The sequence below is a fragment of the Borostomias antarcticus genome (assembly GCF_949987555.1).
Source record: "Borostomias antarcticus genome assembly, chromosome: 6".
Lineage (NCBI taxonomy): Eukaryota > Metazoa > Chordata > Actinopteri > Stomiiformes > Stomiidae > Borostomias > Borostomias antarcticus.
The window spans coordinates 25,825,962-25,845,159 of record NC_140239.1 but is presented as its reverse complement, the minus strand read 5'-3'; the positions used below and the strand labels follow the sequence as shown (position 1 = coordinate 25,845,159).

The window sequence follows — 19,198 nt, the reverse complement described above, 5'->3', positions numbered from 1 at the left end:
TACACTCAAATGCATGAACAAATTAGAACACGTTCATCTGTAATTTTCCAAAGCAAGTCTCATTTTGTCATACTCATTAAAAAACATTATCATCATCATCATCGTCATCATCATCATCATCATTATCATCATTATCATCATCATCCACAACAACAACAACAACATTATCAGCAACAGCAACAGCAGCAGCAACAACAGACATCCTACAAGATCGATACACTAATCCATAAAACAGCCAACGCTGACACAGTCTCTTCTATCTGTCTGTCTCTGTGTGTCTGTTTGTGTGTGTGTGTGTGTGTGTGTGTGTGTGTGTGTGTGTGTGTGTATGTTTGTCAGGCTGTCTCTGTGTGTGTGTGTGTGTGTGTGTGTGTGTGTGTGTGTGTGTGTGTGTGTGTGTGTGTGTGTGTGTGTGTCTGTCTGTCTGTCTGTCTGTCTGTCTGTCTGTGCCTGTTTTCCTGTCTGTCTTCTTTTTTGCCAAGTTTGTCTGTCACAGAGAGGAACTGGATGGATCTTCGATTCTTTAAGACTTGAATCATTTGTTTAAAAGAGGCCCTGGCCTCTCCTTCATCTGCTTAATCCAACACAAATTATACATATCCACACACACACACACACACACACACACACACACACACAATACACAATAGACAATACACAATACACATTCACATAGCTCTGCCTTTAGGAGATTACAGAGATTACATAGGAATTACATGATCAAAGACATTGAGCCTGCGTCAGCCGGTGTGTGTGTGTGTGTGCGTGCGTGTGTGCATGTGTGTGTACTGTATGTGTGTGTGCCCTCTATCCTCTGACAGACATGTAATCTCCCATCAGACTGCTCTGTTTGCACAGCGCGCTCTGTTGGCCAAGACGAGAACTGCTAGAGAGAGGGGAAATACCCCAAGGAATCTGCCTCTATAAATGGTAAATGGTAAATGGACTGCACTTTTACAGCGCTTTTATCCAAAGGGCTTTACAATGGCCTCTCATTCACCCATTCACACACACATTCAACCAGCAATGGCGCCAACTGCCATAGAAGATGCTAGCCTGCTCATTGGTAGCAATTTGGAGTTCAGTGTCTTTCCCAAGGACACTTCGACATGTGGACAGGAGGAGCCGGGATTCGAACCGTCGACCATGTGGACGATGCGCTCTACCTCCGTACCTACCTCGTACAGCAGCTATGTCCACTCAACACGGCAGAACAGCAGAGCTGAAAGCTTGGATTGTAAGATACTGTACTGTAAACTCAACAAACCACGAACTGCACAACAAAAACTGTAAGCTGCCCATCAAATCCGCCAAGTAACTTCAGAGAGTTGCCTTTTTATCTGCCACAAACTTCTGTAAAGAGACCGTCAAGCTCAATGGTCTTTTCAGAAACCGTTCGCTGTTGAGGATATGGTAGGAGGGAGACTTTTTATGGATTGAGGGAAAGGTGTCAGTGTAGAGAAATGGATCATGCTTGGGTGGTGTGGGTATCTACAGGAGAGAGACAAGTTTACATTCAGAAATACAGCATGTGCAAGCAGAGAAGTCTGCCCTGTTGAATGGATACGGTTACTCTACAGCTCTGGAGCCAGGGACCAATAAGGAGTTTATTTTAAGAACCATAACTCCAGGCCATTCATATATTCAGCTTCACTCTACTTTTACCCCAAAACCCTCACTTTCACTGAAAGGTGAGTAATAGTAGGCTATCTTAAAAAAGGGATCACAGGCATCACACACACACACACACACACACACACACACTCTCTCTCTCTCTCTCTCTCTCTCTCTCTCTCTCTCCGCCTTCTTTAGGGAGAAAAGGATGAAGGGAGTTACTTCCGTGGGCAGCAGGGGTGGATCGGCTCAGTAAACAAATCTTCGTTGCGTGTGATCCGAGTTCATAACGAACATTTCAGAAACTCTTAAAAAGCTGAAGTTAATGAGCATCGATCCACGCGCATATCTCATACACGGCCGAACAGCTGCTGAGGTAAAGTTTCAGTCACGAGAGATCAATTTGTTGCAGCAGTTATGAACTGACACAGCCCGAACTTTTCAACTGGAGATTTATTTCAAACAATTTTCAATGTGCCATGTTGTTCAGCCTTAAATACGACCTCATAGGAATAGCCTAGGCATAGATGGACTGTAGATTAAATTGATATAGGGCAATTATAAAAAATATTTTAAAGCTAAAAAACACATCTACTGATTTTTATCTTGTCTAATCTATTACTAATTGCCTATTACACTTAATATTCATATTAGTCTATCTACTCAAATTTCAATCAATAGGCTACAAACCAAGACTGATAGTTTTTGCTGGATGGATTCCTGAAAATTCATAGTTGATCACATTAATTTGGTGGATTTTTTTGCATTAATTTAATCTGTAAAATGCACTGTATAGCCTACATTTTCTTTTTCTATTAAACATCAAAAGCCATGGACCTTATGCTGGTCAGGGGCCGAGTCTCCAACAGCCCCTCGTGCCTGACCGTTGGCCGTCTGACCGGGAGCAGATTGTCCTTTTCATGCACACAGAGTGGAACTCTTTTGTTTTTAGTGCAGCTGGCACGTGTCTGGGCTGAATGCATTTCTTAATTCACTTCACTTCAGCTCACTTGAGGAGTAATTACATTAACAAAACACAACAATTACTTCGTTAATTGACTACATAAACGGTTAATGATAGCCTACCGGTTGCTTATTCACTGTCATGCGTATGTTGACGAATTTGTAGTCCATTCAGATTTTTGACTTTAGGGCCCTCGCGAAGTGAAAACCCTACACTGAGATATCCTGCGGCACTTGAACCCTGTCAGACGTTCGGGAGGTCATCCTCTCAGTACTGACTTCAGACTCGAACTTTATAGCTAGGCTATAGCTTTTCTCGGACGGTCTAACCAGGCCTACTGGCCTGCCCTGGGGCTTTCACAGTATGCAATATGGAATTATGAAGCAATAGCCTCTCTATAGCCTATTGTTTCCCATTCATTTAATTTAGTAATATATCAATATACTCATACAGCAATCCATAAAAGTTTTGTTGGAAATAGTTTGTATAGGCTACATTTAGGCTAAATAACAGAGACGTTTAGGTTATAGCCTCTTGGGAATGACGTGGGAGACGGGTAAGACAGTAGGCTAGCGGTCTCAGCTTCATTTAAATATTGACCACCTGTTTCCTTCTAAATACCTCGCCCACTGTAAAATTAATTTAGTGCAAATCTTTAAATAAACCAGCCATTTGATTTGAGTGACGCCCCACCCCCACTCCCCCCAAACCGACACAGTAAATCCACAATTAGCAGATCCATATTAGCATAGAAACCTGCAGCGCCTTCAGCAGATCAGAATGTAGGTCAGACAGGCAGCATTTCTTAATTGCTTTACTGTTGACGAGGACAAACATCTTCTGGATCGTTTGTTATGTAGCCTATATGAACAGTCGTTATTTTGGCTGGCTGGCTGTCTAGCAGAAAGGTAACGGACGCTGGAGGCCATATGAGTCCAGTGTCTGACTGGCCAGTGAACTGGGTGCAGACTGATTAAAATTCGCCACCACGAGACAGACTCATCATCAATCCCACCACATGCGCTAATAAACCAACAACAAAACTCAACTGAAGGCCAATGTGGTCCTTTTATAGCCTACTGTCGGTGTAGTCTACATCATGGGTCATGTCTCTTTTTAAGGTTAATATGTTTGCACTTATGGCTCTGAAAAAATACTAGCCTAATTTATGAGGGGACGGGTTTTCACGTGGTAAAACTGAAACTATAATTAAATTGAATGGGTATAGGCAAAATGAGATAAAGAGAACACGCTATAACATGTAGCCTATTGGCCTGACACACATTTGATCTTAACACCTGCATCTCAGGCCAAATTAGTTATAGGGCCTACGTTAATTATACGCAGCCATAGAGTTTGCTGTTAAACTTAGGCTAATTTGTAAACTGAAATGCCTTTGTTTCGTTTGTTTATGAAAGTGTATGCTAGCTAACCGTAACCGTGTAACTCAACTCCTTGACTCGTGGATCTTGATCTATTGCAGGGTGTAGGCTACTCATTTAAGGTAGCCTATTTATTACCCCCCCCCCCCCAAAAAAAAAAAAGAAAATAAAGAAAACGAATTCTAATCTAAGTTAAATGGGACTCTCCTCGAATTTAGGCTATGAGTCTTCTAGGATTTAGGCCTAGCGTGAAGATGAATAATGAATAACTGAATATTCGCATGCAAGTTGGTCTCTGCTATATCACGTTTTATCCTACAGCAAGCCTACTTTAAGACGATCGTTTAAGGCCCTTGAAAACGTTAGTGATATTTATATGATCCGGACTGGACAGGGTAGGCTACTGCTTTAGTAGCCTAAGTTATAGCCTACCCTAGGTAGGCATATCGAATTTGAATCTGATTATAGCCTATATCAAAAGGGTTTATATAGCCGAGTCTAAGAGCATAAATCAATGAATGAATTGCATTAACTGACCACACACACACACACACACACACACACACGTGGTGCAGGTGGATATTGATAGTTTATAATAGGCCTACATTGACATAGCTCACAGAGTAAAGCACTAGCCTATGTGATATGTCTATAAGTTGATATACTGCCTCTGGCTGAGAGTGAGGGATCGAGGCTCAAGCCCGTGAGTGTTCTTCTCCCTGCCTCGCCAGGCAGCAGATGGAGCGGGTCCGGGATCGAGCACACTGCGCATCTGGCGCTGCGCTTCCCGCCCCGTCCGCAAGGCCGTTCCAAGAGCTAAGCCCTATTAGCACCGTCTACAGCGCAACTGGTGCGTTGCGCACACACAGTGGGCTCTGCCCGGTGCACACGCAGGGAAAGCTTTTAATCCTCACGTGCGACAACTGGCCTTCACTCTCGCGGAGGTTTCATCAAGCCTTGAGGCAAAACAATCGAATACGTAATTTACTCAGGGACGCGCAGGCCTCGAGTCTGAAAAAATATCTAGGCTATTAAACCTGCATAGTCTAATGTTTGTGTTCGTGTTTAAAGATTAGGCTATGACTGCTTACTTTGTTTGCGGCATGCAATGATGATTATGATGAGATAGTCCAGATACGTTCATTATTTACCAATAGACCTAAGCCACAGACTGGCTGGAACAGATGGGAGAAATAAGATAGTTTCTTAATTAAAGAGCGGAGAGTCGATAACAGCGTCAGTAAACGCAGCGTCAGTGTTGGTGACAGTCTGCAGTTTTATAACCTATGACCGAGGTTTTTTTTTACGTTGTAGGCCTGCGGTTCTAGCACAGTAGCCTACCGACTATCGATGTTAAAATTGATTCCTGCAAAAGCGTCTGTGACCGCCGAACGGTGAGGCCGGTCAGTGCCGGTAGCTAGAGGAACGAACGGTTGGGCTTTGTACCACGCAAATGGAGTAGGCTAATTGCGATAATTCGGGTTAAATAAGGAGAGCTCGAGGCATTAAAACACTTTGAACGCGCTATCCTGCCCCAACTCGTGGACTCTCTCTCCCTCTGTATGTGTGTAAGTGCGTGTGTGCGTGCGTGCACGTGTGCGTGTGTGTGTGTGTGTGCGTGCGTGTGTGTGTGTGTTGCATGGCGGATATATCTGACAGACTCGTAGAGTAGCTCAGTACTGAGGCAGACAGAAAGCTAGCTCCTCTCCATTCCTCGTGCCGTCCCCGCAGGCCGTGACCGGAAGCCCAGTCTTCTGCTGTCGTTTCATATTTCTATTTCTTTCACTTCCTGAGCTGCTAGGCCGTCCTACAGGACGCTCTGCCGGGTATGTTAACCAACAGGCCGCCTTATCCGCCACCCGAAAGGTGCTGTTACCCTGCTCCTCGCTGGGCTGGGCCACCCTGAGGGTGCGTGCCCAGGTGAGTGAGAGAGCTCCGTCATGAAGTAGCGCTGGTCTTCCAGTCTTAACAAGCTGACCTCCCTACACGCCCCTCCGCTCACACAATGAAGAATAGGTCTCGTGCCTCTGTCGGTCTTCACAAAAGCAACACTGCCGGTGACACTTCCCCTCGGCGCGTGAGCACCGGCTTAAAACCGACAAAGAAACAGCCTCCCATCATGAGCCGAAGCCCCAGCCTTAAAGCATGAACGCATGCAGAAACATGAACATCAAAATGATTTGGGGGAAAAAATGAAATTTGGCTGAAATACAATTTAATCTATAATATAGGCATATAATAGCCTACTCTATTTAATTATTCTCAATTTGCATAGCCTAGAAGCGAATAATTTGTTAGGCTACCTGTGAGATAAATAGCCTAATATCTCTTCACTCGCAAATTAATTATCTGCTTAGGCCTTTGGTCTCCATCTTTAATCCATATACAATAATAGTGAACAATTATTAACTAGCCTACGGTAATTGCATATTTCGATCAATTCAAAGACACTGCACGGTAACATGCATTAAGTGTAATGTTGTTTTTAATAGGTGTATAGTAGGGTCATAAGCTAGCCTATAGTCTAATAAACGGTAATAATAAAGACTCGCAAATTCAAGACATGCAGCGAAGAAGCAAAGAAAAGGGATCCATTTCAAATAGGCTAGCTCCCATAAAGCATGTTAAATCTAGTCTAAAACAGAAAAATATTCTAAAAATGAAGTGCCATTTTTCTTGACAATTAGATGCCTTCATTTACCAAATAATATTTCAAAATGAACTTACATTTCCGTTGAAAATCCCAATAGTTTTTGAAATTGATTTAAGCAGAGAGAATAAAACGAAGAAACCCTTAACCCCCTCTAAAAATACAAACGGACAAAAAGAAAATGTCCACAAAAACCAAAATGTTGAAAGAGCACTCGGTTCCTTATTAGGCGAAGATACAATATTTATTCCTTGTCTCTTGGGATGCTCAGCTCCATCTATTGTCCTCCCATTCCTCAATGCTGATGCTTAATTTTCAAAACTTCTATATTACCAAGGGACCTACGACATCAGCCGAGAAATACCCTGCAAGTACAAAATCCGCGCGCCAGCCACGTCCGTGCAGAGGGGAGACGCTCGCGTTCCACCAGCTTTCTGCGGCTTCGCGCGGGGACTTTTTCATTTCTTTCGATTTGGGGATTTTAACGCATTTATTCGATCGTAAGGGAAACCGGGTTACCGGAGAAGCACCATGTCAGCAACCTTCCCCGGTCTGGTCCACGACGCCGAGGTATCTATTTACATTCGTTTCATTCTCAAATTATGGAAGCATTAAATGTAGCCTAGTTCAATTTGTTTGATAAAATAAAGTAAGAGTAAAATTCGTTATGACATCTGTCGCCAGAAAGGCTGTCTGCGCTGAGTGTGTGTCAGAAAAAGAGTGGGGAGAGGACTGCTCGTGCGTCTCACTGTAGCTGCCGGTAAAACGGTGCTTTTTTATTAGTGAGGGAAGGCAAATGAGGCTCGTGTGTAACCGGCAACGGTGTGATTAGAGCATTTAGGGCGGAACACTCTCCGGTGTCTCACACTTTTTACCTGCCATCCTGTGTGCACAGAGCTGGGACAGTAAATTTTCCAACAGCTCGGTAATATTAATATATCAGCACGCGCTTGAAAACGTTGCACGGCGAATGACAGGCATGCCAAAAACACCGAGGGCTTGTGCTACCGCGCCGTGCCTTCCCCTCCCAGGCTTGTGGAATGACATCTCCTTCAGGTGTTTTTTTTTTTTTAAGAAAACGCTTTGAGTGTGTGAATGTTTGAGTTGTGTTTGGAGTTGTGTTCGAGTGTGTTTGGGAGGCAGCTTGTGTTAAAAGCACAGCGCACGGCAGAGAGGGATGCTAAATGACATCGCTCATATTTTTCTCTCTTTATTCCGCACAGATACGTCACGACGGATCAAACAGCTACCGTCTGATGCAGCTGGGTTGTCTGGAATCTGTGGCCAACTCCTCGGTTGCTTATTCCTCCTCCTCTCCGCTCACATACCCGGCAACAGGGACAGAGTTTGCCTCACCCTACTTCTCCACTAACCACCAGTACACCCCCCTGCACCACCAGTCCTTTCACTACGAGTTCCAGCACTCCCACCCCGCCGTGGCGCCCGACGCCTACAGCCTCAACTCGCTACACTCGGGCCAGTACTACCAGCAGATACACCACGCACACGGAGAGCCCGCGGACTTCATCAACCTGCACAACGCCCGTGCGCTAAAGTCTTCTTGCCTGGATGAGCAGCGGCGCGAGCTGGGCTGCCTTGACGCTTATCGGCGCCATGACCTGTCTCTGATGACGTCACACGGCTCTCAGTATGGCATGCACCCTGACCAGAGACTGCTGCCCGGGGCGGGCCTGGGCCTCCCCCCACCCGGAGCGGACGATCTGCAGGTACCTATGCCCTCCTCTTATCAATATCCATCTTAACCCTCACCCAACCCGCCTGGGCCTTCTTCTGCCAGCGCCTGCCTGCAGTAGCCTATACCCTCCCAGGGCGCTGCACTGGCATAACCCTTCAACTTCAACACCGTTAGCCCCTCAAGATCAGTACAACTCACAACTCCCCCAGCAGTCAGCGCCAGACAGTGTGCTAAATTTCTCAGACACCGAAGCTTAGCTTAGTTGTGCTCCTTCACTCAATGGTCATTGAATCCAGGAAAGACGTCGAATTATTAAAAAAAAACAGTTTGTAAGTGAAAAGTTGAACTATATCCTATTAAATTCGCTAAAGCGTAGGGACTGAGTCATGGCCTGGAACCTTGCATATGAAAGGTTGGCCTAACTTAAAGATTTAATCAACTGCATGGTAGCCCTATAGTCCACTATTCTATTGTGCAGTCCGCCGTCTATTTTTCTAAGAATGCACGTGACCTATATTTTACATATTCTTTTCGATGTAAAGAAATGAAAATTATTCCGTGTGTGTATGTGTGTGTGTGTGTGTGTGTGTGTGTGCGTGTGTGTGTGTCCGGCTGTTGAGGCAGAGAAAAGCCGCTGGTTCTCTATTCTCCGGATTAACGGATCGGGGTTCGGGGTACAATGGCCCGCTCGAGCGCCGTAAAGCACCGTAGTTTATCCAATTACCGTCTTAATGTCAATCAACTGGTTATTTATGCAACGACATCTGAGCTCGGGCGGCTCTAGTTAAACATGTTTTAACATATTGACAAATGATTCCATCCGTATTTAGACTATTTCTAAACATTTTTCTACTGGTGCTCACTGCATAGCCACTGTCTTTCTAGACGCTCCGCTTTGTCATTAGAGTAGACTATTAATAGCATAGGCTATGATAATAAACTGTCTTCAAGGTGTAAAATAATTACACTAGTATTCCCAGTTTATGCGTAGTTATATTATTATTATTATTATTAGCCTATTAGTAGCCTAGTAGTAGTAGCCTAGTAGTAGCCTACTATTATTATTTGTAGTAGTAGTATTGGTTGTATAGTAGTAGGCTAGTATTACTACTACTACTACTAGCCTACTACTTCTAGGCTATAGCTGCCTACTGTTGTTGTTGTTGTTGTTGTTATAGGCTAGTTGTCCATGTTATTACTATTAGTGTTATTGTGATATCGACAATATTCAGTTATTATTAGGCTATTATTAGGCTACTATTACTATTATTATTATTATTATTAGGCTATTATTATTATGATTATTATTTACTTTGAGTTATTAATGTAGAGGCCTACATCACAAGTGTAGGCTACGTTGTTGTGTTTTCATTTATATTGTTAGGCCTATTTATTATATATAGCCTAGCCTATAATAATAATTATTATTATTATTATCTAAATTTTAGATAGACTAATTATTTGGCTATCTTATCTTGTTATTATTTAGCCTAGGTTTATATTGGCTTAGTATCATTAAATAGCCTACTATTATTATCTGAATAACATTCTAATATCAGCAGGCATTAAAATATTTGGTCATGCTCTGGTTTGGTTTGGGTTCAATTTTTTGTAGCGCAGGCCTAAGAAAACACACACACACGCCACACACAAACACACACACCCAGACTTTTAGAATGGTTCTTCGACCTTCTTTATAAAAAAGAATGGCACGTGAACCTGAGCTTCCAAGAGGCGGAGAGGGTAGAACAGATGCGTGCAGTCTCGTGCGCACAGTCGCATCTTTGAGTGCCTAAAGAGATTTTCATGGTTAACAAAGGACCTGCCACACCTTTCGCCCGTCTGCAAGCTAATTCATGCAAGACCTCTGCGTTTTGTATATTGATTTTATAATCACATTAGCTGCGGAATAAAAAGAAAAATAGAGCAGGAGTTTGTTTAAAAGACCTGCACGGCCTCTTCAGTGTAGCGCGAGCGTGTTTATTTTAATCAGGGTTCTGGGCGCGCAGGGCAGGTTGAGCTCGAGCCGCCTCGCGGCTCACAAGAGGGATTAACCGTTTTCTGAATAAAAGCTCGTGTTCCTCATTCTCGATGACATCTTTGATAACAGGCCATGCAAGCAGGCGTCTGTACGTAAACAGGCCTTGCGTAACAGGTTCCAAATCTGTGGTTATGAGTGCTCATAAGTTTAGCCTACAACAGGTTGGCGCACGGGTGTCAACACTACAAACTCCACTCACAATACCGCGGGCAGAGTATGCTCGCCACACCTTTGCCACCGTGGTAATGAATGAGGCAGTGTACGTTTGTTCTGAGGGCTACCCGGGTATTGGTGTGGTCTATGTTGTCTCGATTTAGACTCAAATGACGTTTGAAATCATGTTCCTCAGGGCTCCGTGGAGGCGCAATGCGGGCTCGTGCTGAACGGCCAAGGGGGCGTCATCCGGAGAGGTAAGACACCTTTACCTGCGTCGTAGCCTAAACCACCCCATGCACGAGACACCACAGACAGAAAGAACCCCCCCCACACACACACACACACACACACACACGTCATGTCATCAGGGAAATAAAATACTATTTTCAATCAATTAACATTTGATTAAGGGACATGGAACGTGCACTTGCTGTTTGCTTGAATAAAATGAAGAAATGTTTATAACATAGGCCATTGCATTTAGAATTAGGCTATCATATTATATAATTATTATACTAGTCTAATTGGAGCACAGGAGTTATAGCCCTGATGACAATACTAACAACAACAACAACAATAACAACGAGGACAACAACAAAAGGCTACTGCTGGCATTACTATACTACTACTTCAACTAGGCTACTACTACTACTACTAGCCTACTACTACTACCAATAATAATAATAATAACAACAGCAACAACAACAACAACAATAATAATAATAGGCAAATAATAATAATAATAATAATAATAACATCAACAACAACACTAATAATAATAGGCAAATAATAATAATAATAATAATAATAACAATTATAATAATAATAATAGGCTACCAATAACAATAATATAGCCTCATCATCATAAAAGACATAGCCTTTATAATAATCTGTTGGTAGTGCTAAACGTCCCAATAACACAATTACAACCATAATCAACCTAACCCTAACCCTCTAAGTCAAACTAGCAAAATAATTACATGTAGACGCGAAAAAAAAGCCTAATAAAAAAAAAGAATGCAATAGGTATAACCACTATCGACATTTTAAAAGCCTAACCCTATAAGATAGATTTTTATTTATGTTGTTTGTCTCTCCGCCATTTTCTTTCTTCTTTAGGCTAATGTTGTGTAGGCCTAAGTAGGCTATATGTGGGCTATTTACTGGATCTCTTTCGGTTCTTGTTTCAATAGACTTAACTATAGGCCTATAGCTTAGGTTGTTTTATTTGTTTTTTGTTTATTTATTTATTCATTCATTTTTTTCGCTGTTGGACAGTAGGCTATGTTATAACTGGCCCAAAAATAGGTAATACAGTTAAGGTTTCTGAATTAGGCGTCTTGCGTAATAGCATTGCAAAGGCAGAGGCTATCCTCAGATAGGCCGTGAGACCAGCTAGGCCTATCTCGGTGCTCAGGTGTGTGCACAAAAAGAGGAACTGCTTTCCTCAGAAGTTCTTTCTGGAACACATAGCTGTCTGTTCCATCAAAGTTTTTATTTTTATTTTTATATTCTGCTGCTATTATTACTCTATACACATATGTAGTTTTCTATAAAGCAGCCTGTATATCTTGGTTTAATTTTTCATCAACTCTGTCTAGATGTTGGGCTTGCTCGCGGATTGACGCGGGAACCCCTCCGCAATCGCATTCGGTTAATGGTGTGCAGGGTTTAGCCGCAAGCTCCGCCGCTCCAACCATCACAACCAATAATCTTTGCTTTACCTCGCGCTCCCGTATCGATAGCTTCTCTCGCCTCGGGCAGACGCTTTGATATGCTAATGTAGCGCGGGCACGAATTCAGTGGAGATCATATTAATGTTGTTCTTTCTGACTGCGGCTTTGGCGGCATGAATATTCACATAACCTTTTTCAAAAGAAATCACCCAAGAAACGCGTATCCTACTTAGAGGAGTCGTCTGTGTTTTAATGACTGGTGTTACACTCAGCTTTCAGCAGCTGATCAAGCTTTTCGCAGACGCGCGCCCTGGCATGCGCGCGCCCTCTCAGACATCGGTGGGTTTGTGTGGGCTGCATGTGCCGTCTTGTGACTGGCGCTATAAACATTGTTGTTAAAAAAGGAGGAGAATGACATTTGGCCCCATGTCTCTTTTTCTTTAATTTTCGTGGCAAACTCGTAAAAGGCGCTTGATTCCGCGTCTGATCCTGCCGCCGCTCGCGCCGCCGCCCGAGGCTACTCTCCGTTGCTTAAATACCGCTATCGCCTCTGGGCCCGCGCGCTCCACCGCACTACCGGCAATAGCTCTTTTTCGATTGCCCGTGGCAACATAAAATACAAACTACTTTGAATCAAAACATTTTTGGGGGGGAATTAATATGATGTGAGCCCACAGCTTTCAGAGACGCGTGCTCTGTCAAAATGCGTGAGGCTGACAGACAGGTCGACCTGGAAACTGTCACATAAAGCTGGACTTTGGTGCATCTACAGTTCAAACCACACACACACACACACACACACACACACACACACGCACACACACACACACACACACACACACACACACACACACACACACACATACAGACTTTGCCTATAGCCTTACAAACCATGGGATCTGATCATGTGATGTGATCATTTGATCAGCCTGAAGCCTGAAAGGAGGTGTCCTGTTTTACAATGCTACTTTGCTGTCGAAAGACAACAGAGGTAGAGGGAGCGGCGCACCGCCCTGCTGACAGCTTCAGCACCCTGGACAGCGACCGGCCAATCAATCACCAGCTTCTCGAGCACCCGCTGATTTCTAGCATTTCTATAAGCTACAGGCCAAATACCCTTTTATGCATGTTGGTTTGAAAAAGCCACCTGACCAAAAAAGGATTAGGTAAGGGGAGATTGTTTGCATATTCCCTAAAAGATAGACTATAGGCTATATGTCTATATATTCAAACAGAGCCCCACGGATACAAGTGTGCTACAATCGTTTTGTCAAATATATCTCTTCAAGCCACTTGAATGCTTTGCCCATTAATGCAATAGGGCTTATGTGGTGTGGGTTCCAATAGACATTTTCTATAGGCTATTTCTAATCCTATTTACTTAGACTTGCAGTGCAATTTCCCTCCAGGGATCAATAAAGTAGGCTACACTACTACTACTAGGCTACTACTACTACTACTACTACTACTACTACTACTACTACTAGGCTACTACTACTACTACTAGTCTACTACTAGGCTACTACTACTAATACTACTACTACTACTACTACAACTACTTAAAAAAGCACTAACACAAAACAAATGCCCATAGGTTATATAATATGTGAGTTGTTTTGAGTTGGTTGACAGTATATCATACTTACTTTTCAGAATTTAGACCTAGGCCATTTTTTTTATAGGCCTATTAGCAATTAAGAGGAAATGGCCTATTTGAGCAATTGCGGGCCAAGCTCAGCGACTTTGTTGAGTGATGATGCACCTTTATGGACAGAAAATCAGGAGTAATAGCCTAGTTTCCTTACAGTGCTCAGTTAGGATAGCCTATGGATCGTCACACTGTTTTTCTTAATACGTGATTTGTGAAACAGGAATATAAATTCTAATATCATAGGCCTATTTGCATGCCACCGTGATGCAACCTAATGTTTATTGTGATAAATGTCTGATTTCGTCTACAGGAGGGACTTGCGTGGTGAACCCTACGGATCTGTTCTGCTCGGTACCAGGGCGCCTGTCACTGCTCAGCTCAACCTCCAAGTACAAGGTCACCATCGCCGAGGTGAAGCGGCGACTATCCCCGCCAGAGTGCCTGAACGCATCCCTACTGGGCGGGATTCTCCGCAGGTATGAGTGAATACATTATAAAAGTATTAAATTGGTAGCCATATTCAAAATGAATTATAGATTTTTTTTTCAGCCATCAGAGAAAAAAAATAGGGTAGGGCTACGCTTACACAGGCTAAAAGAGAGTTGGCTGCACGCGCCACGGTAGTGCCCAGGGAGCTCTAGAGGAGATACCAGGCCAACGGAGGGGAAGATCAGAGGGAGGAGAGGAAAGCACAAGCTGCCAGCGCTGTATTATTGATGAGAGAGAGAGAGGACATGTTGGATAGGATCAGTTCCTCCGTCTGATGGCTGGTCTCCACTCTCCAGTCACATGACAAAAGAGTTTCAGCAATGATAGCATGTCATCAAGATGAAATATGTGAGCCCCTCATTGAACAGATGTCCATGCTCTAATGCAGAGACAATCTATACTTTCTTTTGCACTAATCTTCCCAGCATAAGCATAGACTGTCTCACAGGTGTAAGCATACATTAGCCTAATTGTAATTTTGACCACAGAGCGAAGTCCAAGAATGGTGGAAGGTGCCTTCGGGAGAAACTGGACCGGCTGGGTCTAAACCTTCCTGCAGGGCGGAGGAAAGCCGCGAACGTAACGCTGCTGACCTCCCTAGTGGAAGGTAGACATCTTTCAAAAATCTACATTTTCATGAGATGATTTTACTCTCTTGATCATCCCTCCCAGTGTCAAAGCTTTTGGCTCATACTGTGTGTGAATGTGTGTGTGTGTGTGTGTGTGTTAGGTGAAGCACTCCACCTGGCGAGGGACTTTGGGTACACCTGTGAGACAGAGTTCCCTACCAAGGCCGTGGGGGAGCATCTGGCTCGACAGCACAATGAGCCTAAAGAGAACAGCGCACGCAAGAAGATGGTGCTGGCCACCAAGTAAGACACACACACGCACGCACACACACGCACACACACACACGCACACGCACACACACACACACACACACACACACACACACACACAGAGGCAAAAAACAACGGATATCCAGTGACACACGCCTCTCTCTCTCCTCCCTGCAGGCAGATCTGTAAGGAGTTCCAGGACCTGTTGAGTCAGGACCGCTCTCCTCTCGGGAGCTCCCGGCCCACCCCTATCCTGGACCTGGACATCCAGAGACACCTCACACACTTCAGGTAACACACGCGCAGACACGTACGCCGACCACCGCGCCACGGCAGATTTGTCCCATCGCTGTTAACTAACATCGGCCTTCTCCCCCCCCCCCAGTCTGATCACGCACGGCTTCGGCACGCCGGCGGTGTGCGCGGCTCTGAGCACCTTCCAGACGGTCCTCAGCGAGATGCTCAACTACCTGGACAAACACGCCGGGAAAAACGTGGGGCCCGAGAGCGGACAGATCAACAACAGCTCAGAAAAGACTCGGAAAACAGAGTCCCAGACTAAGGACGGAAAAACGGAAAAGACTGAGTAGTCCCTGTGCCTTCAAGCTCTGTATGTGTGTGTGTGTGTGTGCGTGTGTGTGCTCATGTATGTGTGTGTGAGGCAGGGTGCGAGCACACAAACTTGGTGCCAGCCTCACTGATTCCGGAGAGCAGAGGTTTTCATCACCACGGAGACGGACGCAACTCACAAAGACATTCATCCGTTTATTTATTTATTTATTTATTCAGTCCGCAGGAAGTAAACAAGGACTTGCTGTGATCACCGGCCGGGTGGCAACGATAGAAGGGGGAGGACTGCAGACACACACACAAACACACACATACACACACATTCACAAAACCTCCCCCTTTTCTAAGAGAGGACCAGAAATAACTGAATGAAATGACTTGTGGTTTTTTATGCCGTGCAATCAGTAGCCTACCATAACATTTGTTTACCAAGTAACAGAGAGAATGGGAATGTGTGAGGTTACTGTCTTGGGTTGACTGAACGTGTGTGTGAGTGTGTGACAGAGGGGGAGAGTGCAACTCAGCCATTTTGTAAAAGTGACTTTTGAGTTGCCGTAGTAACTGTTTCTTGTGCATGTCTCTCTTTGTACACCCCCCAGACCGCAAGTTTAACCACACAAGCTCTCTTTGAATTCTTCATAAACATTTGTAAAGATATACAGTATATAAATATTTAAATAACTTTTCTTGTAGGCTTTGGAACTATATATATGTTGAATCCTTATGTTCTAAAATACCAGTGTTCAATAAAGACAGTTGCTACGTGTTCTATTAACATGGTCTGTGGTTGGTTTGATTACTGATGGATCATTTATGATACAGTAGGAGCCTGTGTTTGACCTTTGACCTCATGGGCCTGTCATTATTAAGTTTTTCCACTGTGTCTACACATGTGACTGTAACACTAAACACACACACACAAACACACACACACTGACAGTATAAGAAACAATATCTATGAACCTCTGAGAAGAGTTTGTACATGTAAGGACTATACATTAAGTGGCTGGAGTCTTTTGTTGTGAGCGTCAATGATTACAAGCCTTAGTTGAAAATGATCAACAAACAGTGTAAAGCAGTTAGCTACAGTATGTACTGACTTGTCCGTTTTAAAGCCCATACTTGTGTCTGCAAGACTATGTTTAAATGACCGTTGGAAGCCAGGAGGAACTCAACATTATGTAAAAGCCCGGTTTGAAAGCCAGCAGACTCCCTGCATGGCTGCACTTCTGATCGAGTGGGAGCCTCTGCCTCCCCATCTCCTATTGAATTGCAATTTACTCCACATGTTACTCAGACAATGCAGGTTACACCTCACTGGGGGTTATAGAGCCTGAGGTAACAATAACACACTACCACACACACGCACACTTACACAGACGAAAACACACACATATGTGCACGCACGCACACACACACACACACACACACACACACACACACACACACACACACTGACGCATGCACGCACACACATACACACAGACACACACACAAACACACATACATACTGTACGAACATACACACATACGAATTCACACATCTGCAGTACTCAAAAAAATTACAAAAAAAAGTCCTGACCTCCGTAGGCTATCTGACCAAATATTAAACAGTTTGATGAACTGAAAATTAAATTAATACCTTATAAGCAACAACAGTTTCTATTAACAACCATACAAGAATGCTCACAACTCTAAACACTATCATGAACGGAGAGGTCAGTGTATTACCTACAATGCTATTGATCATGCATATTACTCCCTACTGCATTATCACATCCATCTTGGAGCTTCATGATGAGGAGGCTCCATGAAGAGGAGGTAGGGCACAAGCACACATAAACATAAACACACAAACAAACAAACAAACAAACATACACACACACATGCACACAAAAACACATACAGACACACATGTACACACACACACACACACACACACACACACACACACACACACACACACACACACACACACACACTTTAACAATTTATTTATGTCCACATAGACAGTAATTACATACAGGCACACAAATACTAAAGGTGCAATCACTATACAATCACAATCCATGGACCTGCTGCATAACTTTCTTTTTCACACATCTTTCAAAGGTACAGGTAGCAGCGTCTCCGCCATGTACTATATGGAGGCTGCCTATGACAGCAGAGACAGAGCAATACAGGCGTTTAGCCCTCTTTTTGGGCATCCCCAGTTGTTGGAACCCTCTTATGACCAACCTATGTGTATATCCTAGGCTGCCAAATATGAACACAAGTAGTTTGCATCTGTACCCCAGCTCAGAGATGGTATTCAGGAGAGGTTGGTACTAAACCTTTATCATGAAGGCTTCCTCTAGGCTAGGGTCAAATGTGCAGGCTACATCCAGAGCAAACACCTCTCTGGATACTTCACTGACAACAACATCTGGCATATAGCAGACAAATGTGTAAAAGTGTCTGGGTTACTGCAGAGATGGAACATGGTGAGATTGACACAGGAATGTTAATAAATCCTTTACTATCAAGCCTACTATTCTGTCATGGCGAGCTATGTACATTAATTTGTAAGCATAACAGCCATTTAAGATGTGTGACATTGATTCTGTGACGTATTCAGTGGTGTGATGCAAACAACGAGGATCCTGAGTAGGAAACCAGATAGACAGGTTGAGTCTGGTGGGAAGGACTTGTAGTCTAGCTTTTAATGTGATGATGTCCTCATTGATCGCGGTGTTCTTGAAGAATGAGTGAGAGACAGAGTGATCAGCAGAGGGAAGTTTTCCCTGAGGTTTTAGTCCAGTCCAGTGTTGCTGTTGTCAATGTTGTTGTAGATCCATGAGGGTTCGCCTGTCACCTGCAGGTGTTAGCAGGTGACTGTGTCCACCATGAGGCTGTTGCCCTGACATGGATGTGGGGGTCAGTTATAATGTCCTCTGCGACCCTCACGGTCCCAGAGTCAGGCCGTGCCCACTCCATGGAACACTCCTGTTCGGACGCAGAGATCATCCAGATCTGGCCAATCTGACCAGACCCCAAAACTAGCAGAGGGGTGTCCAGTTCCCCGCTGGGTTTCCTTCTGAATCCCAAGAAGTAGGTCTCTGACTCCCTGGCCAGATGGACCTTGCATCTTCTTAGGTCAAGGAACAGGGAGGATGGAGCTCCCTAACGTCCCGGTCATCGTTGTTCAGCTTCCTCAGAAGGTGGGAGATCCACATGCTGGTGTAAATCCACTCCAGGTCCGGACGCCCAGCCCTTCCTCCCACTGGGGATGAAAGATAATATGGCGGGTGCTGTGTGTATTGAGTGCAAACCACTTCTGTACTAAGCTCACTGATTTATCATTCATTTCACTTTCTGTGGGGTGTGGACATTGGAGAACAGGTGTTGGACTTCAGACAGCGCCGCTCGTCTGATGGCGTCCAGCTTCATGGTGAGAGGCAGTGGGCATCTGTCAATCAAATCCATCCTGG

The 19,198-nt window shown here is 44.1% G+C and overlaps 1 protein-coding gene across 1 annotated transcript; it reads left to right on the top strand.

Moving 5' to 3' along the window:
- Nucleotides 1-6,972: 6,972 nt before the first annotated feature.
- On the top strand, nt 6,973-15,748 carry tfap2d (transcription factor AP-2 delta (activating enhancer binding protein 2 delta); the record flags this gene model as incomplete). Its single annotated transcript, XM_084440447.1, has 8 exons — nt 6,973-7,180; nt 7,834-8,337; nt 10,697-10,757; nt 14,141-14,306; nt 14,808-14,926; nt 15,050-15,191; nt 15,336-15,449; nt 15,544-15,748. The coding sequence occupies exons 1-8, from the start codon at nt 7,142-7,144 to the stop codon at nt 15,746-15,748; spliced, it is 1,350 nt and encodes a 449-aa protein (XP_084296573.1). The 5' UTR covers nt 6,973-7,141.
- Between the last annotated feature and the right edge of the window lie 3,450 nt (nt 15,749-19,198).